General features: G+C 40.7%; 1 protein-coding gene across 2 annotated transcripts; it reads left to right on the plus strand.

Annotated features, from left to right (window-relative positions):
• The first annotated feature begins 224 nt into the window (after nucleotides 1-224).
• Nucleotides 225-21,722, plus strand: LOC130222764 (gastrula zinc finger protein XlCGF57.1-like). Of its 2 annotated transcripts, none has more exons than XM_056455306.1 (3): nucleotides 225-261; nucleotides 1,401-1,542; nucleotides 18,576-21,722. In XM_056455306.1, the coding sequence occupies exons 2-3, from the start codon at nucleotides 1,458-1,460 to the stop codon at nucleotides 19,742-19,744; spliced, it is 1,254 nt and encodes a 417-aa protein (XP_056311281.1). In that variant the 5' UTR covers nucleotides 225-261; nucleotides 1,401-1,457; the 3' UTR covers nucleotides 19,745-21,722. The 2 variants fall into 2 exon arrangements, with proteins under 2 accessions (XP_056311281.1, XP_056311280.1); XM_056455305.1 differs by lacking the exon at nucleotides 18,576-21,722 and adding an exon at nucleotides 8,890-13,059.
• Nucleotides 21,723-22,500: the final 778 nt, after the last annotated feature.

A 22,500-nucleotide genomic window follows, 5' to 3' on the forward strand; every position in this document is an offset into this window, starting at 1 on the left:
ATATATATATATATATATATATATATATATATATATATATATATATATATATATATCCATATATATATCCATATATATATATGTATATACATTTTTTTTTTTTTGTGAGGTACACGCAGAAGATAAATAATGAAATAGCCTTTACGGTTTAGCAGGTTGTATTACCGATATAAAGTCTTACTTACTCTAGACTCTTATTTTGGTACTGGTCTCTGACGTCATAAGACCGCGCCGCGCTGCCGCGTTTGAGGTAAACAAAAGGTTTGTGTTTTGAAACGTTTTAATTCAGTTCGTTCATACTAAAGTGTAGTTTATTTTATAAGCGATGCTAAACGAATTGTCGTCAAATGTAACACTGTAATGCTTTAATCTTAAAAACAACTTGTGCGAGTATGACGTGAAAGTGAGTAACGCTAGCAGAAAAGGCTCTGTATCGTGACTCTGTTAGTAAACATGAATTCAGTCCCAGGCGTTTAGAGATGAGGAAAACAGCCTTTTAAAACTACTTTTACCTGGCAAATATCATTTTTAACAAGCCAAAAGAAACACATTTCAAAGTTTTACATAAAATTTACCCTGTAAATTCGAATATTTCCACATTTTTGGATATTGACAGCTCCTGTTCTTTCTGCAAGCAAGCAGAGGAGACACTAGTACATATGTTTCTTGATTGTCCAATATCCAAGCAATTTTGGTCACTCCTAAGCTCTCATATATTTGATTCTGTCAGTGCTGTGAATTGCTTCAGTCTAAAAGACATTATTATTTATTATAATAACCCAAAAGCTAAATCCCTCGAACATATACAGTTTTTTTTAATCTTATATGGCAAATATTTCATTCACAAACAGAAATTCGCAAATAATTACACATACTTTGCTCATTTTAGAATAGAATTTAACTCCCTAAAATGTTATGCAGATGTATTTAAAGATGATCATCGATCTTAGTTGTTTTCCTTTATGGTTATTTAAGTGTCATTGTATTTCATTCATTTTTTGTTTGTTTAATTCAGTATGTTTAGTATTATTATGTTATTATTATTACTATAATTCTATTTTTTTCCTCTCTGTGTAATGGTATTATTTGTGTTTGAATGTGATTTAATATTTTTTCTTATGACTGTGTATATTATTGACCCTTTTTAAGTTCTGTCTGTCTGTGATCCCTTGGACTTTATAATGTTATTGTATTGTCAGTTCAAGCAAAAAAAAATCATTTGAATCAACTGATTCTTAAACGATTCAACAAATTGGTCGAATTACCCGCTTGTCAAAACAGTGTAAAAACACACACACGCTAGTTGTACCAATTCAGCATTTTCATGAAAGTTTAATATTTAATATAATGTTAAACCTTTTATTTTTTTTATATAATTGCTATTTCTGTTTTTTTTTCAGGTGTAAAGTGTCTAAACACAAAAGAACTGCTCTTTATTATCATCTACCATTATAAAGATGGCGTTTATCAAAGAGGAGAGTGAAGATCTGAGGATTACAGAAGTGTTCACACTGAAACGTGAAGATCCTGAGGAGCAAACAGGTTAGTTTTTATCTCTCGAAGCTGAACTCGAGAGTCACTTGATTCTCAAATGTGTGCAGCTCTAAATAAGCTAATAATATTTTTGGAATAAGTCATGCGATCGTCTTGATAAGTGGTTTTATTTGCCATAAAGGAAATTTGCACAATACAACACTTCTATACAGCTTAAGGTGACATTTAAAGGCTTAACTAGGTTAACTAGGCAGGTTAGGGTTAGGGATGCACCGATCCTGATACTTGGATATCGATTCGATACCGCATATGTTCGCTGGATTGGGTATTGGCCAGCTGGTACCAATCCAAATCCGATCTTGCACGTGCGCTATACTTATAAGCCAACAAAAGCCATGAAGGTAGCCTATTATAAGGAACTAGAAAGTTTTCATGTAGCCTACTATATCCTTAATATTCTGAAGTCATTCTATAGTGTAATGTGAAGCGCAGATGAATATATTCAAGTGCTTAAATTCATGTTCAGTTCAGCACTTCCCGCCGCTGCTCCAGTCAATCATTCTCTATTCATTCACAACTGTTGTTCATGACAACACAAAAAACTCTCTCCAAGACTATTTGTTCCTGTTAATACAAGTAAACAGTCGAGAAATGCATTTAGTTTTGCATTAAATGGGTTCATTTTGATCTGAAACAAGGTGTTCAGTGCTGTTTCTAAATCATGTTGCGCTGTGTCTGTTAGATCAGCAGATTGCATTCGCAATACTGGAGTAGAGAGGGTTATTACCTGCTCTTCCAGCCTGATCTCATGAGAAAACATAAGTATTTTACGTTTTGTCAGTTTAGTGGCTAATTCGTACAAAATTTAACGATTTTAAAAAGGAGGCGTGGTACCTAACCCCACCCCTAAACCCAACCGTCATTGGGGGATGAGCAAATCGTACTAAATTGTACGAATTAGATCGTACAAATTAGCCACTGAATCGAAAAGTTACGAATTGCCGTGAGATTGTGTTGGCTCTTCACACACAAAGTAGGCCTACCTGAAACTTAAAACTAGAAAAAGCTCAATAATGCGTTGGAAAGATCCTCAACCCACTGATTTCTTCCCTTTTGCTGCTGTTTTGGATTGAAAGTGTCCGCAGATATCGGAGGGCTGCGCGCTGTGTCTCAGTGATGCTTCAAAAGCGCTTCATTCACGCATCCGGCTCGACTCGACGTGCACCGCTCCGTAAAATTATACTGTATTATTAAAAGTTTCTGTTCTCTCAGACTCTCATCCTTCCGACTGAGTTTATTCATCCAAGGGGAATACTTTAGTGCTGCGAATAGTTTGTAAAGCCAACTGCCATTACCAGAAAATGATTTAGCCTATGATAGGCTACTCTGAAATGGTGAATATTTCACTGTTATTTTATTTATATTAATGTTTTATTTTACAGACCAGTCGGTGTTTCTGTTGAATAGTGTCCATAGTGGTGGCCTATTACAGATTTCATAGAAAAGTCTTACTATTAAAAAAGGAAACATAAGCTGGACCACAACAGATCATATCAATGTCGTAATGAATGCTAAATAATGTTGCCTAGTTTACAGCAAGCATCATGTTTTTAGTTGGATTGTGCCGTCTGTCATATACAGTCAGTGTTGGGAGTAATACGTTACAAAAGCAATGTATTACAGTAACGTATTACGTTTTCCTGTAACGCAGTAGTGAAAGGCATTACTAATACATTTTCAGTAATATTTTACTCGGAACGTGTTCAGTAACGCTTGCATTACAACAAACTTTTCGCCCGCAAGACTTTGTTTTCACGAAAATTTGTTTTGGTGACAGAGCTTCTACAGTGCAACAGGATTACAGAGACAGGACAAAAACAGATAATAAATATATTTTAAAAATAGAAGTAAGTAGTGAATGCAAATATACAAATTGACAAGTGTATGTACATGTTTATTACGATATACAACGTTATATGTGCAGCTGTTATGTGCAAATTGGCATGTAAAGTGTGTTGTTAAATAAGTGTATATGTGTATAAAAGTGTATAGCAGTAGTGATGATGGTTCCGCAATTATTATCATCAAGTGTTCATGAGATGGATTGCCTGAGGGAAGAAACTGTTTCTGTGTCGGGCTGTTCTGGTGCGCAGTGCTCTGTAGCGTCGACCAGAAGGTAACAGTTCAAAGAGGCAGTGTGCTGGGTGTGAGGGGTCCAGAGTGATTTTGGCAGCCTTTCTGCTCGCTCTGGATAAGTACAGTTCTTGGGGAGTAGGAAGGGTTGTACCAGTGATTTGCTCAACAGTCCGAACTATTCTACGTAGTCTTTGGAGGTCGTATTTAGTAGCTGAGCTAAACCAGACAGTTATTGATGTGCAGATGACTGATTCAATGATGGAGGTGTAGAACTGTTTCCACAGCTGACGAAGAAAGTACAGCCTCTGTTGAGCTTTTTTGACAATGGAGTCAATGTGTCCCACTTCAGGTCCTGAGAGATGGTGGTGCCCAGGAACCTGAATGACTCCACTGCTGCCACAATGCTGTCCATGATGCTCAGTGGAGGGAGAGCAGGGGGGTTTCTCCTGAAGTCCACTATCATCTCCACTGTTTTGAGCATGTTAATCTCCCTCTGGCTATTGGAACTTTTTACTTTGAACGCGGAATGATTCCAGCCTTTGAGCCCGAGGTCCGAGGCTATTGGCTCAACCCGGTTCGCAGCGGCGGAAAAGCAGCAAATCGATGAAAATGGCTGAAGACAGTACATTCGCGAGATGGACGTACGTGCATATGGCGTTATTTCACTCACAAATGTCATGAGCGCCGTATTACAAGTCGAGAGCGCATTCATGTAATACGAGCGAGCGAATCTCTTTGCTCTTTTCCTCTGTTCATACACAAAACTGCTCGCGAGCTCTTAAATATACTCTGCCCGCGCGCAAAACTTCTCGTGCACACTCAAAACACTGGCTCCCCACATGCGAATGATCTGCTCTTGCTCCATCAGATGATGCAGACTTACAATTTGTGCCTTTTGTGTCCTCTTCCTGTCCTGGGTTTGTTCTCCAGAGATCCTCCCGTTCAATTGGTTATCCCAAGAATGTTGATATGCTTTATATATTGAAATATAAAGACAAAGTGATTAGCCAAAGCAGCAGAAATTAAGTTTCTCTTTGTCAGTGGATTAATTTAGTCTTATTAGAGGCATATAGATCTGTGTTTGATCTGTTTTGTTCTTAGCAGTTTGGCGATGTTTAGCCTATATGTTCATTTCTATGGCCTAAATTGACTGGGGTTGAGGGGATGGTCCTCTTATTGCACTCTGTACTGAGAAAGCTGTTCATCATGCTCACTTTGTGCATGACAGTTTTGTGTTGTGAACCTGAATTTAAAGTGAATACAATAATGACCTTAAAATGGTGTTTAAAAAATTAAAAACTGCTTTTATTCTAGCTGAAATAAAACAAATAAGACTTTCTGCAGAAGAAAAAAAATTATCAGACATACTGTGAAAATGTCCTTGCTCTGTTAAACATCATTTTGGAAATGTAAAAAAAGAAAAAACTTCAAAGGGGGGCTAATAATTCTGACTTTAACTGTATGTATATAGGCTAAAGCAGGTCGCACACCAGAAGCGCCGCGACACGGCGCGCACATGACAGTCAAAAGTATCACACACCAGACGCGCACATTCGCATGATATTTAACATGAAACTAATCAGATGGCGCTCTGTGGCGCAGCAGAGAAATGAACAGTGTCCTGAGGTGTCGCGGACAGCCGCCGACTTGCGGCGCCAGTGTGCGTACACTGACAGAAAATGTTTAGAATTCTAAAATGCGTGGCGCTACGCGGCGCTCCGCCGAGCGGCCCCTCTGGTGTGTGATCCCCTTATAAGCACACTAAGACTTAACACATATATGGGCAATTCTAACTCGGTTTTTCATATTATGAGAAAGCAACACATGTTTGCCTACACGTTGTTGAGAAGAAATGATCTCTGTGTCTTGTTCACAATGAGCCCAGGCTTAAAGGAAATGTGCTCTGATGGAAGGATCCCACACTTTATATTTCCTTTCCAACATTATTAGTAGGTAGATTTCCCAGATCTGTGCAGTGTTTTTTGAGCTGCAGAAATGAGAGCGCTAAAAACACTCGGCTGTGAGTGCGCATCCAACTGTTAAAGCTTTTAAAACAGCACATGCACTCATGCATTTTTCCCGTGACTAACCAACCAATGCAAACTTGCCTGTTTTGGTCGACTATCGATCAGTTGACCGTTAAGGCCGATATATACTTCTGCGTCAAGCGCACACGTAATGCTCCGGCACAGCCTTCACATGGAACATACCCCTCGCCGTGGCTGACGCTGATGTGTGTCTCTCAAAATGTAACTACACTTCACAACGACGCATAGCGCAAGCTCTGGGATTGGTCGGCATGGTAGCTGTGACAAGTGTGGCCAGTGCTGTGAGCCGCGAGCCCGATGGAGCGAGTGTTTACAAGTGTTGAGTCCTGTGAAGGAGCTAGATGGAAACTGTTGTTTTGGGTTTACTTAATGATTAAAACTTTTGTCTCCCGGTTCCTGGAGCAACACAAACCGCAAGCAGAAGTATAAATGCTTGACTAAATGCTAGGCAGAAGCCATGGGTCACGCCAATCACTTGATGCAGAAAAATAAACCAGCCTTTAGAGGGGCAGCCCTAGCTACTAAGCAGGTGTTTTTCAGGTATTTCCAGTTCTTTTGTAACCTTGTTGTTGACTTGCCTAATCCCTTGCATTTGTTTATTAATTAAAGGTCTTGGAAGTGAAGTCATATTGGTCATTACAATTACTTTGTTTTAAAGATAGTGAGAAGAAAACTAAATCTGTATTAAAGCAAAAGATGCAACGGTGCCCAGAGATTCCCACCCCTATAATGTAATGTAGAGGATGTTACCTCTTTGGCTCTTGAGCTTTAAAAATATTTAGTGTGTTCAACTGACTGTAATTCCACAGAGGTCAGACAGAACTGATGTCAAAACAACACTAGCCACGTGATTACACTGGAGAGTACAGAAGCAGAGGTGGTAGAGATATATCCGCACCTGTACGATTGCTTGCGGAGAGATTTTAACGCTCTTGAGGGAGGGGGGGGGGGGTCACCTAGATTAGAATAGACTAGACCCACCTTGTCATGTCTTTAGTTTTGTTTTTTATAAACTTTCTGCAGTTCCTAGTAGGCTAGTTAAACCACATTTCTGAATTTTCGTTGGCAATCTTAGCAGTCATATGAATTTGTTTTGGGTCAATTTTGGATTTCCAATAGAGCCTCAGGGATCGAGAGAGCCTGGATTCATGCACACTGACGATGCCAGTCAGTAGCCCCTTTCACACAGTGGTACTGGTAAATATCTGGAATGACTTTACTGGTAAAGTGAAAAAGGCGCTGTTCACACAGGCAAGGATGTTACGGATTTTTTCCAGAAAAGAGCATTCACACATCCATTCCAAAATACCGGTAAATTCTGACATCATTAACCAGAAATGACCTTCAAACAGCTGCGCTTGTATTTGTAAACATTTGATTACATTACAAACTCTGTGGATGGATAAGTATTGTGAACAATTTCAATGAAAACATATAGAGAAACACTTTCGCATGTCGAGATGTACATAATATGTGTGTGTGCGCGCGCGTCAGAGCTTGAAGGTAAACAAACAACGGCTTATCATAAGCATTTTATCGGTTTTGTTTTACAGCCCATTCACACGGGGCGTCAGCGTCAACGCTTGAAAGAGGGCGTGTCTGAAGTTGAGGCTGACATTACAGCGTCATCCAATTAAATTAATCCGCTATTGACTACTGTCTGAGCTGGTGTATTTGCATAAAGCGACCTGATTGGCTGACGTGTCCATTGCCTCTTGAAAAGTTGAGAAGTTCCCAACTTCTGCAGCGAGCAACACCACTGAAGTGGTGCCAACGATCCACAATGCAGTTCGGCAATGCCTGACGTCACCCATTCAAAGTGAATAGGAAGCGTTGACGCTGACGCCCTATGTGAATGGGACGTTACACAGTTGTCATTAAGAAGAAACATAGAAATGTTATCTGACTTACATCTAGCAGCTAAATGTGTCTAGAAAAATATTCACCGACTTTTATTCTCATAAACCGCGTGGACGTGAATGCGTCTGAGTGTTCTGATTGGCTAAAGTAGACGTCTTACGTCAGCGCGTTCTAGTCGTGAAGGCGCTAATTCCGGCGATCTTCCTTCTGCGTTCACACAGGGTAACATTCCAGCTAATTACCGGTAATGTTACAACTTCTCTTTTCCGGAAAATAGCTGGAACGAATTTACTGGTATTTTCAAAAAGGGCCTGTTTACACATACAGACCTTTACGGAAAATTCCGGAAAGGTCTGTACGTGTGAAAGAGGCTAGTGTCTGTTTATGCAAACATACATTTTATTGAAACTGTACTTCTCTCTCAGGCGATATTGTTGTGTTTAAGAGGTACTTGATAGCAGATTGACACATTTACAACCTCGTCTATTGCAGCATGGCGGTGGTGGAGTGTTCGAAAATGGTATACCGTCACTCAGCATTTTGAAACTAATTTTTGGCCTCAAAAGAATAAAACATTTGAAGTAAACAGGAGCCTTTAGATCTAAACTCTGCAGTTTACCTGAACTTATGGCACAGAAATTAGGCTTTACTTTATAATGAAACATGTGAAACAATTCTTCATGAAAATGAATCCAATGATCATGTGAATTTAAGACAATAATTTTTGTGAAAAGGATTTAAGACACTTTAAGATTAATGCTGTGTTCAGACCAGACACGGCTAAATTGCGATATTCGCGCGTAAATAGATGCGTGAAATTATGAGTTTACTTGCTTTATTCACGCGTCAAATTCACTTCACAACAGACTCGGATTCGCATGTTGTCCGGTGTCGGCAGGAAGATTTTCCCCCGGGACACCATAAACAGGTGCTACATCATAAACACACCACCACAAGAGCAAGCTCCTGTTTAGGTAATGCAGCGCGAATGTCTGCGGAAGTTTAGATTTTCCAACTCGAGTGATTCGCGCAAAACGCTCAACTCATGCCGCTTCATTCGCGCGAATCGCATAAATTGCGCGTATTGTGCCGCAGGATGTCTATTCGCTTCATTGCATTGACTTTACATGGTAATCACTCGCACATGATGCTTCTTCCGCGTCTAGTGTGAACGCAGCATAAGACTTGCGGAAACCCTCCATGACAATAAAAACAAATATTATTGCTTGTCAGTGAAAAATGGAGAACCCAATACCGAGCCGTGAAGCACTCCATAGTTTGGATGTGGGGGTTTTCATTTCTGCTGTATTGTGCCTTCAAACTGGGGTTAACTGGTGTTTTTTCACTTTAGGGGTGATGGTGCTGAAAGAAGAAACTCGGGAACTGAATGAAATGGATGAGAAAGATCAGAAATCCCTAGTTATAATGCCTGACGAAAACCCCCCAGTGACAAAAAGCACTTCATGTGAAACAGCTGAGAAAAGCAAATGTACCTGTTCTCAGTGTGGAAAAAGTTTTAGTCAAAAGCAAAGCCTTAAAATTCACATGAGAACTCACACCGGAGAGAACCTGTACACATGTGATCAGTGTGGCAAAATTTTCAATACAAAAGCAAGATTTGAAAAGCACATGAGAACTCACACCGGAGAGAAGCCTTACTCGTGTGCTGAATGCGGAAAGAGATTCAGTCAAAAACACTGCCTTGAGGTGCACACGAGAGTTCACACTGGGGAGAAGCCTTTTGCCTGTCAGTATTGTGGAAAGAGATTCAGCCAGTCACAAAATCTGAAAGTTCACATTATTGTTCACACTGGAGAGAAGCCGCACACCTGCCAAAAGTGTGGAAAGAGTTTTTCAAAAAAGCATTTGCTCAGGTCTCACATGATCCGTCACACTGGAAAGAAACCGTTCACGTGTGGTCAGTGTGAAAAGAGTTTTATACGTAAAGATTACCTTAGCCAGCACATGAAGATTCATACAAAAGAGGACTCTTTTACATGTTTTCAGTGCGGAAAGAGTTTTATACGTAAGGATTACCTCAGCCAGCACATGAAGATTCATACAAAAGAGGAGTCTTTTGTATGTGTTCAGTGTGGAAAGAGTTTCAGTAGCAAAGCTGGTTTTGAAAAGCACACGAGAGTTCACACCAAAGAGAAGCCTTACTCTTGTACAGGGTGTGGAAAGAGTTTCAGTCAAAGGCAAAACCTTAGGGTGCACATGAGAATTCACACTGGAGAGAAGCCTTTTGCCTGTGAGTATTGTGAAAAGAAATTCAGCCTATCACAAACCCTTAAATATCACATTACCGTTCACACTGGAGAGAAGCCTTACACTTGCTCTCAATGTGGAAAGAGTTTCACACAGAAAAACGAACTGAGACACCACATGAAGATTCACAGTGAAGAGAAGCGATTCACTTGCACACAGTGTGGTAAAAACTTGAAACGTAAAAACTCCCTCATTTGCCACATGAGGACTCACACTGGAGAGAAGCCGTTCACGTGTGTTCAGTGTGGAAAGAGTTTCTCAAAGGAGTTTCACCTTCGGTGTCACATTATCGGTCACTCTGGAGAGAAACCGTTCGCATGTGATCACTGCGGAAAGAGTTTTGTGCGTAAGGATCACTTTGACAAGCACACAAAGACTCACACAAAAGAGAAATCTTTCATATGTGATCAGTGCGGAAAAAGTTTTATACGTAAAGACTACCTCAACCTGCACAAGAAGATTCACACTAGAGAGAAGTCTTTTATCTGTGATCAGTGTGGCAAGACTTTTATACGTAAAGATTACCTTGCCCAGCACATGAAGATTCACACGAAAGAGATTGCATGTCATCAGTGTGGAAAGAGTTTCACCCAGAAAAGGAGCCTCAAATTACATATTGCCAGACATTCAACTGAACTCTGTAAGTCTGGCCACAATAACAATCCTCTAGATTTGCCTAAGTGAGCGTTTCTCTTTCGTCCTGCAGATTAATCCAGAAACAGCTTCTGCGCATCTCTATGTTTACATTATGGTTGTTTACTCCACTGAAATTCCTGAAAAGACTTGGCCTGTGTTCAAAATTGCCTTCCCTCCATACCCCTTAAATAGGGGACAATTTGAGAAAGCAGCCATCTCTAGTGGCGTTCGAAATTCTAATTGGCTCACTCATTTTCATTCACTCCTTCAAGTGGACGTATGTCAGGAATAGTGAATGCAGATACAGGGGGTTATTTTGAGATGTGGTTGTCATGGAGGAATGGAGAGCATGAGATTCCTGAAAGACCCCAGTGACAGATGAGTCTCCACACTGATCTCGTGGGCTAGACTCTATACCAGCTGGCTTCTCCACATTGGACATCAAGGGTTCTTCAGCCTCCAGCACCTAGACAACAGCTCTGCACAGAAAGTTTAGCCAGAGGTGGTCGAAATGGTCATGCCCAACTGAGCCTGGTTTCTCTCGAGTTTTTTTTTTTTTACCTTTCGTCAGCTGGTGAAGTTTGTTCCTCGCTTGCTTGGTTTGGGATTTGTGGAGCAGCGCATTGACAGATTTGCTCTTTTGTCAGTGACTTTCAACAGTGAAAATTAAACCACACTGAACTAAACTGAACTTCAACTCTGAAAACTGGACTGACGCAGTTTCAGTTTACTAGAACTTCTATGTTAAGCTGCTTTGACGCAATCTACGTTGTAAAAGTGCTATAGAAATAAAGATGAATTGAATTAAAAAATTTAGATAGGTTGATTTAAGTAATGCAAAACAAGACTATCATTGCAGCACATAATTGGATGCCAGTTATTTAGGTTCACCTGGAATTTGTGTTGTTTACAGTGTATATATTTATTAGGGCAGTCAAATGATTCATTGCAAGCAAAAAAGTTTGTACATGCCCAAATGTGTTGTGAATAGCAGACATGGTGGCTCAAAAAGACCACATAAAACAGAAATTATTTAGTCCTGTTGAGTTGAGGATAGCAGATCTGCAAAAGGACCCTCAAAGACAAATAAAATGAGCAAATTGTAAGTAGGAGTGCCTGATGTCGAGGGTAGAAGATTCTGAATCAACAACCTTTTGATAACAGGTTGATTTAATCCCCAATGCAATAATTCTTTACCTCGGCTCTTTGTGTCTGGAACCAAAGTGTGAACTCCCTGGGACATCAAGGCCACCAAACCAGTTCCAAACAACACCAAGGACAAAGAAAGCATTTTTGCTTTATATCACAAAATACCAAGAAACATACACTACACACAGTATATTCATCCAGGGAAATGTGCACCCACAGTAGAAATACCTTCTGGAATAATAACCAACATGATCTCGGCTACTGACACACTGACCAGTTACCTCAACCAGTTCAGGAGTACCAAGTACATCACAAGAACTTTGAAAAGGGTGTTAAAAAGAAATGAGCTGAACCAAGATCCTACAGACATTGTTTTATTTAACTGTGTATTTTGGGATAAAACAACAAGCTTCATGTAGTGGAATGGTGGGATTTGATGGGCATACACCTGAAGAGAAAGGTTTGCTGATCAGTCTCTATTTTTAGGAAGGAATAAAAGCTTCACTTTGTGGACACTGTTCTGATCTGAGTTCCTGCGTGTCGTGGAAAGAGACAACCGCTTGTAAATTTGCCCAGCACAGTTCTTTAGTTGCACACTTCTTTTGCCTTCAATTCAAGTTACGGGCACCATCTCTTAGATCCCAAAGACACTGTTTTATTTAACTGTATTTTAGAAAAAGGCAACAAGCTCCGCACAATGGAATGGTGGGATGTGATGGCATACACCTGAAGAGCAATGACCCAATCATACCTCTACATTTTGAAAGGCGGTAATCAATCCCTCCTGCAGCAGGAAGAAATAAGTTACATAAGATTCAAGTTACGCACACCAGTGTCTGACCTTCAAGACTTCTGCAAGTGCACTCTTGCCAACAAGAATCTGTGCCTTCCATCATCTGACCTATGGTTTTCTGGATAACAAAAAGATCTTCAGTGACACAACAATGCAGCAATGACAGCGCACGCTTTTTTCACTAAAGCAACCAAGATGTTCAGTGTAGAGGACACACTATCACAAGACTGATCACCTGACTAGTTGGAAAAATAAGCTAATCACATCTCTTTTTAATGACCCTGACGTTAGATTTTGATTATTTAAGATTGTTTCTTGTTCAGAGACTTAATTTACGGTCAGTTCATAACAGGTAGAGCTCACATATGTGAGGCTAGCTATAACGACAACAAATGCAGAGTTACTATCCACCCCAATGCAATTTCCTTTCAGAACTGCCAAAAATAAAATAATCTCAGTCCTTCGTCCTAGCCCACAATGTCAGTAATTTGACTTGAGATCAGTTAAGGGAGTTGGTGTTAGTTTGTAGTTATTCCTGATTGTGAATATTTAGTAGTTTAGTAATTTTGCATAAGTAGTGTGCGTCTGTTACTTTTGCTTTTATGTCTTTTAGCCAATAAATTAATTTTTATTGCAACTGTATTCTTTTTGTGTTGACGAGGCTATCCAAAGAGTGCCAAACCTGTTCCTGGACATCCACCTTCCTGCAGAGTTAAGCTCCCAACCTTGATCAAACACACCTGTCCTGATCCTACTTTGTTGCTTTAGTTGTGTTTGATCGGGGTTGGAGCTGAACTCTGCTGGAAGGTACAACTCCAGGAACATGTTTTAACGCCCTGCTCTATAACATAACAATTTCACACTAATCTTTCATAACAAAAACTCATGTTTCTTGTTTTGACAGATTTGAGCAGTAGCAGCATCTAGACCAGACATGCTCCTGGAGGGCCGGTGTCCTGCAGAGTTTAGCTCCAACTTGCCTAAACACACCTGTCTGGAAGTTTCTAGTGTACCTAGTAAGAGCTTGATTAGCTGGTTCAGGTGTGTCTAATTGGGGATAGATCTAAACTCTGCCGGACATCGGCCCTCCTGGCCTGAGTTTGGGTACCACTGATTTAGGCTGTTTCAAAGGGATTAAAATCATGTGCCTTCAGAACCAGAGAACATCTTAGAGTCAGAGGCAGATGAGAGCATTTCTGAGGCATCAGGGGCTCTGGCACTGGGCCCTTCAGACAAGGCAGTAATTCCCAGAGCAGCGGAGACCTTCCAAACAGCTTACAACATAGGCTGCATTCCACACCACCTTTAGACATACACTCACAAGCTTCCCTTCAGATGTTCCCTCAAGAAATCTCCAATGCCATTTTGAAGTGTGTTCCACTTTGTTAAGTGGATGAGGGAAGCTTATATGGACCCTTGATTACCCACCCTTGATTCAATGATTTTGACAGGGAGCAAGTATGTAATGCGAAGGTGATGTCACAACAGTGTAGCTCCCAAGGGTTTAGGGCATTCAATTTAAATCCATTCAGATGTTCTGCCAGTAGTGCACACTTGTGTAACTTAATCAGTGATGTACATCCAAAGGAACGAGATGGAGGTATTGTAAGGTAATGAGTGAAAGTCGTAAAAAAATTTACGGGAATGCAGCCATGGACAAACTTTACACTCAATCGTTCCTCATTGGTCCAACTATGGAAATCTGCGAGGCAATACACGTTTCACATTGTCCACAGTTCACACTGTTCGCTGCTGGCAACATTGAAACCCATATTTGCCATTGGCATGAGTGACCAAAGGTTTGGTTATAGCAGCCCAGCCTTGTATATTGACCTTGTAGAGCTCCTGATGAATAGATTTGGTGGAAAGTTGAGGTACACATTTAATTCTGCAGGGAGTTACCTGTGGTTTTAAGTTTTTGGATACAATCCAAGTTAGCACCCAGACAACCCTTTCAGACAGCTTCCTCTTGCGTCCACTTTTACTCCTGTTGGATGTTTTTATCCTTCTTGGTGGTATGCGGACATTACCCTGGATATCATAGATCTTGATACATGACAAAGACTTGCCAATATTTTGTCCTCTTATATGTCACACATAATGCTGTGTGCATTGCAATATTTTAGCAAAACTGTGCGTTTACTCTGCTAATTAAACCTTCACACTCTGCTCTTACTAGTGGAATGTGCAATCAATGAAGATTGGCCACCAGGCTGCTCAAATTTAGCCATGAAACCTCCAACACTAAAGCTGCGGTCACACTGGGCTTTTCCTCCTATAGACTTCCATTCATACACACGCGAATGCTTCAGACCGGAAACGCACGGTCATGCGTTAAGTTTCGCAGGTCGCTGCGGTGCAAAGTTCAAGCTTGGTGAACTCTGACCTGCGAAATCGCATCACTTGACTGCGTGAGACCAATCAAGGATCATGACCTCTCTGGACAGAAATTTAAAACATGGAGCAATCGCTCGCTTTTTTAAAATGTCTAATCATCTTGTTTAATCCCGCCCATTTTCGCAGTGCAGTACGACAGAATTTTGCACACACAAAACCCAGTGTGACCGCAGCTTAAATTGTCCAGTGTTTCAGTTTCATTGTCCAACCCCTGCCCTGTATATAATTAAATAAAAATTGATAGCTTTTGATTATGCTTAGCAAGATCTCCTTAACTAGATGCTGTTCTAGTCTGAAATACACCCACACCTGTAATTTTAAGGGCGGTATTTTGACAGATTTTGCAAAGGCTGCTAGGAGGCCATGATGGACAGAGGCCAGTGGGCAAATTTGTCCAGGGTGCCAGTAGCACTGTGACAGTGACAATTTTTTACTACCGTGGTGGAAAATCACCAACAACCACCGGTGTTGCAGTGGTGGTGGTTGGTCAATTATGCGGTAAAATAATCTGTGATAGAAGTTCACTCAAAAGTAAAAATTCTTTCGGTCATTAATTACTAAACCTCCCGTCATTTCAACCTTCAGAACACAAATTTATATGTTTTATAATATGAAAAAGCAATTCAATTATATAAATTGTAAAATTAAAGCAGTAGCCCAGAGATCTGGTCTCCGCGTCAGGTCAGGGTGCACGTGCCAGAGCGGTGGAGGCGCACTCTAAACTCACAGGGTAGAAAACTGGACTAGTGGATAACATGAACAGCTTAATTCATTTCATGTTTTGGTTTACTAATTCTTTAAGTCTAACTCTCTTGAGCTCTAAAGGGAAAAAAACGCTAAATAAATTAGCCGTTAAATAAATTTTAGCAGAGACACAACTGTCACATTTCACATTTGATTTTCAGTTAGTGAGGTAGGTACATCGGATCAACCTCCCACATGTGCTGCAGGTAGGCTGCATGACAATCTTAATTATAATAAAATAAAAGGATAAAAAGAATTTAATTTAAAGCACTCGATAGGCGCTGAAGCCATGATCTGTCTCCGTTTATGTAAACGGTATCGTTGTATAACCTTCATTAATAAAATCATACTGAAACAGTGCATGTTATTATTACTAAGATTATTACTGCCTTAAGTCAGTAACTTAGGCAGTAATGCAAAGTAAGAAATAAGTGAATATATAGCCTAAATCAGGCATGTCCAAGCTCGGTCCTGGAGGGCCGGTGTCCTGCAAAGTTTAGTTCCAACCCCAATCAGACACACCTGGGCTAGCTAATCAAGCACTTACTAGGCTTTCTAGAAACATCCGTGCAGGTGTGTTGAGACAACTTGGAGATAAAATCTGCAGGACACCGGCCCTCCAGGACCGAGTTTGGACACCCCTGGCCTAAATGAAAGGAACAAGATGGACCAAAATCAGCCATCAGGTCAAGTGCCCCCCCTATGGGATTAAAATGCCCCCTCAGTTATGACGTCTTGGTGCCGGGCCTGCTATAGTGATACTTTACTGTTGATCTGTTGATGAAAACCTGGCTTGGGAGACGGCGATAATCTGTTCTTCGAGATAAGATTGCAGACACGACACCGTGACGGCGTTTATCATACAACGCAGTTTGTGTTTATAATCATTAATATTAACAGCAAATATGAATAACTCCTCTCGCTTTAGACTTTACGTTAAGAGCTTGTTCTTGTCAGCGCAATATAGGTTTATTGCACGTATGAATCAGATTATGAAGAATGATTGAGAGCATGCTTTTTCTTTATTACATCCTTTCTGCAAGGTGTTTTATTTATTTATATTTGTTTGTTTAATTTTATTAAATTTTTTAAGTGGTGAGAACAATATTCACGAGCAAAAATGTTCCTCCCGTATGACCAACAAATTACGCCTCCGTATGTACCCAAGTAGCCTACCTTAGTTAATTTACATTTTATAGAAAAATTATGAAGACCAAAGTACTATGTTAAAATATCCGTACAAACGTACGTGTTTGTTTAACTTTCGTTGATAAAACGACACAATACAGCCATAAATAATGTACTTAAATTTTAAATAAGTTTAACAGCTTGAAACAGAATAATAGTAATTAAACGTTACATTTTTAAGAACTTCACAAGTAACCTAAAACGACACTTTACTAATCAGTAATAATATAAATAGTAACAATATATTAGTAATAACATTAATATCAACTAATAGGAAGGAGAACAAAAAATATTAGCCTACTAGTAACAACATAAGTCAGATGTTGAAAAAAAAAACAGCGTACTAACTCTCCACCTTTGTTTTCTATTCACATTTTAAATTCTATGCTAAGAAAAGCTAACATACATGTTGACTTTGTCCGGTTTAAGCGAAGACCTAATTGGGGTATGTTTCCAGCAGCACTGAATACACGTTCAGACGGTGTGCCTGTAGCGCAAATGCACAGATATTTTTTGCGCGACTGTGGCCAAGAGAGGGCATCTTCTTCCCGCCACCAGCTTTTCTCGGAAAGCGGGTTTCACTACACTGCAGAGCGGCGCTCTCAACTACCAAATACGTTGCTACAATTCTAATCAGCGTCTTCTATTTATCAGTTTCTCTTTTGCAGTAGGCCATTTTTGAAAAGGCCTCTGGGATACCTGGCTGACTAGCTGGGCGTTTGCTTTCAGAAGACATGAGTTAATTATACGTGTCTCGGTGACATGACCGGAGACGGCTCTGGAGATTTGACGTGTTTGCCTGTTTAATACTTCATTTTTTTAAACAAACCCTACAAATAGCTTCATTCAAATCTCGAGATTTGACGTGTTTGCCCATATAATACTTCGCCTTTCTCGTTCGGCACGAATCCAAAATATTCCCAGAATTGCGAAGTAACATTTGGTTTTCCAACGAGATTCATGGCTGAACTTGAACTTGCTGAACCGCGCCTAACGTTAAATTCTAACAGAAATGTAATAATTGACAACATAACAGAAATTTGTGTTTTAGAGTGCATGACACCACATATTACCGCCGGTGGCATGGACAACCGCAGTGGCAACTGACCAGCCCTAGGTGCCAGGGTTAAACCCTTACATCCTGGGATTTTTAATGACCACAGAGAGTCAAGACCTTGGTTTAACATCTCATACAAAGGACGGCGCTCACTTAGCAGTATAGAGTCCCCATCAATATACTGGGGTGTTAGGACCCACACAGAATGCAGGTTAAGCGCCACTCCCAGCAGCAATTTAGCTTTCCCATGTGGTCTCCCATCCAGGAACTGACTAGGCGCAGCCCTGCTTAGCTTCAGTAGGCAACCAGGGGAGAGTTGCAGAGAGCTAGCCCCTGGCTAACATCATTATTTAGCAAATTTACCTGATTACTAGCACTAAATTGCAGCTTTTCTTAACTGTCGGCAGGTACCTGCTTTAGTTTCCTTTTTAAGGTTCCGCGACTTGGTGCTCATGTGGCGGCTGTGCCTTGATGGCAGAATGACTGAAAGATATGACCTCAGATTTGATGTACGGTGGTGTGTCACAGGCATTTCAAATTTGTGCCTTTTAGAAATTGAAAGCTGAAAAATCTTGCGACATAACTTTGTTTCGGTATGAAAGCTTCTTTACTTCAGTCATTGAATGCAAACAGTTGGTGGGTTGGGGTGGAATCAACCACCTCAAAACACTCTTATTTATTTATTCAACATTCAGCACTGTTTAAAATGATCACCGTGGTTGCGTTCGTTTCTCAATGTATATCATTCCTTTTGTATACATGTTGTCTCTTTGAACTAGGGTTAACTGGTGTTTTTTCACTTTAGGGCTGATGGTGCTGAAAGAAGAAACTCGGGAACCGTATAAAATGGAGGAGAAAGATCAGAATGAGGAACACCACGATTTCTTACCTGATGAACCAACCTCAGTAACCAAAACCCCTTGTGAAAGTGCTGAGAAAACCGAATCTAACAGGTATTTCCCTTGTCAGGAGTGCGGAAAACATTTTAGTAAGAAATCAAGCCTTGAAGCTCACATGAGACTTCACACTGGAGAGAACCTCATAACATGTGATCTGTGTGGAAAGAGTTTCTCTAGAAAATCATATTTTGACAAGCACAGGAAAACTCACACCAAAGAGAAGCCTTACTGGTGTACTGAGTGTGGAAAGAGATTCACTCAAAAGAACAACCTTGAGGGGCACATGAGAATTCACACCGGAGAGAAGCCGTTTCCCTGTCAGCATTGTGAAAAGAGATTCCGGCGAATACAAAACCTTAATGCTCACGTTACTGTTCACACCACAGAGAAGCCTTATGCCTGCCAACAGTGTGGAAATAGATTTACTAAAGCAGAAAACCTCAGAGTCCACATGAGAATTCACACTGGAGAGAAGCCTTTTGCCTGTCAGCATTGTGGAAAGAGATTCCGGCGAGTACAAAACCTTAAAGCTCACATTCCTGTTCACACCGGAGAGAAGCCTTATGCCTGCCAACCATGTGGAAAGAGATTTGCTAAAGCAGAAAACTTTAGAGTCCACATGAGAGTTCACACCGGAGAGAGTCCTTACACTTGCACGCGATGTGGAAAGAGTTTTACCCAGAAAACCGGCCTTAATCACCACTTGAGAGTTCACACCGGAGAGAAGCCTTACACTTGCACGCAGTGTGGTAAAAACTTTAAATGTCAATACAACCTTACTTGCCACATGAGAATTCACAGTGGAGAGAAGCCGTTCACTTGTGATGAGTGCGGAAAGAGTTTCTTACGTAAATTTCACCTTAAACAACACAAGTGGCTTCACAGAAAAGATAAACCTTTCACATGTGATCAGTGTGGAAAGAGTTTTGTGCGCGAAGATTACCTTAGCGAGCACAGGAGGGTTCACACAGAGAAATCTTTTAAGTGTGATCGATGTGGAAAGAGTTTCGTTCATAAGAGGAACCTCAAATTACACATGACCAAGCATCACCCAAACTCTCTTAAAATGCTCTAGATTAGAGCTGAAGATCTTTGCCGGGACCCGATGGGTTCGGGTTTAATTTCTATCATTTTAGACAGGGTCGAGCCGGGCTTGGCTTGCGCAGTAAATGAATAGTCATGTGATGCATTTCGATCAGCGCGAGAAAGTACTCAAATCGTTTGTTACAACATTAAAATCCCTCCCTGCAAAGGTAAAACAAATGATGATGGAGAAGTTAAAAAGAGCGAATTTTGACTGCGGTCAGGCCAGCCGCCAGTTCAGAAAGAACGGTCATTCTAGGCGCCAAGGTATTTCGGCGGTCACTCATACACTGCGTATTACAGTAGAGCGCTAAACGGCAATATATGTACAGCAAGCTGACAGGGAAATGGACGAGGTCACTCGCTACATTGAAACTGCTGTCACGGAAAATTAAATGGATGTTCTTGGCTGGTAGAGGATGAACAAACAGTCCTACTCAAAACTTGCTAAATTAGCCAGATCAGAACCATGCATCTCGGCCTGTAGCAGCAGCAGTGAAAGGGTGTTCGGTGCTGCTGGACACACCATCCGGAGCGCAGGACTACGCTAAAGCCATTTACAGTGGAGTCAATAACGTTCCTCCACAAAAACACGTAGCCTAATCTTGGTGAGTGAAGGGTTTTTAAATTATAAGTAAATATTAATTAAACCATAAAATCGTAATGTAGACAGAGTATACAGGCTAATGTTGGCATTAGGCTATTCTTATAATATTTAGCTTCACCGTCGCCTTAAGGCCAGATTGTGAAGAAAAGTGGCAAAGAGCCTTTATCGAGAGAGTCGCCCTATAAACGGGTTCGGGGTTTCATAAAGCTGTCAATCAAAATATACCCATCGGGCTCGGGCCTAATTTTTATGGCTAGATTAGGGCTCTACTCTAGATCAGTAGCCGCATTTCCACTATCGGGCCAGTGCGAGCCAGGGCTTTAATCGGGCCAGGCCGGGCCAATAGCCCGGGAGGTTGAGAAATGAGGCCGAAATCATGTCGCGTTTCCACTGTCGGGCTAGTTGCTCGCAGCGCGTCACGCAAACATTGCCCCAGAACGTCCCCCGAATCAAACGTCACACAACCCGTCACACAACCCGCCTACTTCAGCAGAAACAAAAAACTCAAGTTATAACCACAAACACAACCTGGCATCACTACGAGAGCTGGAAGATGGAGAACACCGAAGCGATTGCTTTTTTACTGTTTGTGGTCTGTTGGTGTAAGGCCAGACAGCGATCCCTGGATAAGGACATTCGAGTTCTGCGGCATTTACTTCGAACACAGATTTTGGCTGCAAGGCGAGTGAGTTGATCAAGCGCGATAGCAAAACAAATGTAAGGGAAGAAAGCATCTTGTCTCCTCTTTACCTGACAGGAAAACTCCGTCTTTGTACGTAACCCCGCCCCGAAGCCCCAGTTGGCCCTCCTTGGCCCAAGGTATTCGGCGGGCCGAAAAAGGCCGGACGCTGGCCCCAAGGAAGCCCCGCTTTGGCCCGATTACGCCCCGGAAGTGATAGTGGAAACGCGACTGGCCTTGGCTCGCTCGCTTTAGGCGCGATAGTGGAAACGCGGCTAGTGTTTCCCAACCCTGTTCCTGGAGGCACACCAACAGTACATATTTTGGATGTCTCCCTTTTCTGACCCATTAACTTCAGGTGTTGGAGTCTCTTCTGATGTTATGATAAGTTGATTCAGGTGTGTTTGATTAGGGAGAGGTTGAAAATGTGTACTGTTGGTGTGCCTTCAGGAACAGGGTTGGGAAACACTGCTCTAGATAACACTCTAATATGCTCCTAGCAAGAAACATTCAACACTGTTGTGTCTTTCTGTTAACCTTATGGTTGTTTAATTTGCTCCACTGAAATCTCAGTAAAGACTGTATTTAGGCAAAACAGCACACTGTAGCTTGCAACTGCATGGCAGAGTATGTTTAGGTTCACCTGGATGTTGTACAAGTGTTGTTTGTGGTATCTGTTCTTTATTAATTAATAAAAAGATTAACAATCATTTATTGATTATTATATATTGTGTTTATCAGCAGGGCTAAACATAACTTGTTTCGTCCGGTTCTCAAAAGAAATCTTGGAATGTTTGTCATATATATATATATATATATATATATATATATATATATATATATATATATATAGATACATATTCATTTTCCTTCAACTTGGTCTTTTTATTCATTAGGGGTCACAACATTGGAATGAACTGCCAATTTATCCAGCATCTTTTACGCAGCAAATGCCCTTTCAGTTGGAACTCAATACTGGGAAACACCCATACACTCTCACATTCTTACAATATGGCCTAGTTGGTTTATTCAATTCACCTATAACGCATGTGTTTGGACTGCGAGGGAAACTGAAGCACCCGGAGGAAACTCACACCAACATGGGGAGAACGTGCAAACTCCACACAGATATCACATAGATATCACACATATCTAATATTCCGATTTTCAAATAAGTGTAAGAACATGTATTTCGGTAATTTATATATGATTAATCAATATCCAAATTAAATCTCTCTAAAACATCTTTAGCTGGATAGAGTGTAAAAATTTAATGTAACTTATTTTACTTTGTTATTTATACAATATATTTCATAAGAACGCCAAGCTTTTTTCCAATCGATATTAATGAATATATTGGTCCATTCATTTATTTATGTTATTCATTCATTCATTTTCTTTTCGGCTTAGTCCCATTATTAATCAGGGGTCACCACAGCACAATGAACCGCCAACTTATCCA

The sequence above is a fragment of the Danio aesculapii genome, chromosome 4 (assembly GCF_903798145.1).
Source record: "Danio aesculapii chromosome 4, fDanAes4.1, whole genome shotgun sequence".
Taxonomy (NCBI): Eukaryota; Metazoa; Chordata; class Actinopteri; order Cypriniformes; family Danionidae; genus Danio; species Danio aesculapii.

Bases quoted from the DNA above. Each gene is read 5' to 3' on its own strand.
- LOC130222764 (XM_056455305.1), top strand. From the start codon at position 1,458: ATGGCGTTTATCAAAGAGGAGAGTGAAGATCTGAGGATTACAGAAGTG. The intron at 1,543-8,889 runs GTTAGTTTTTAT...TTTTCACTTTAG, and splicing joins AGATCCTGAGGAGCAAACAG to GGGTGATGGTGCTGAAAGAA.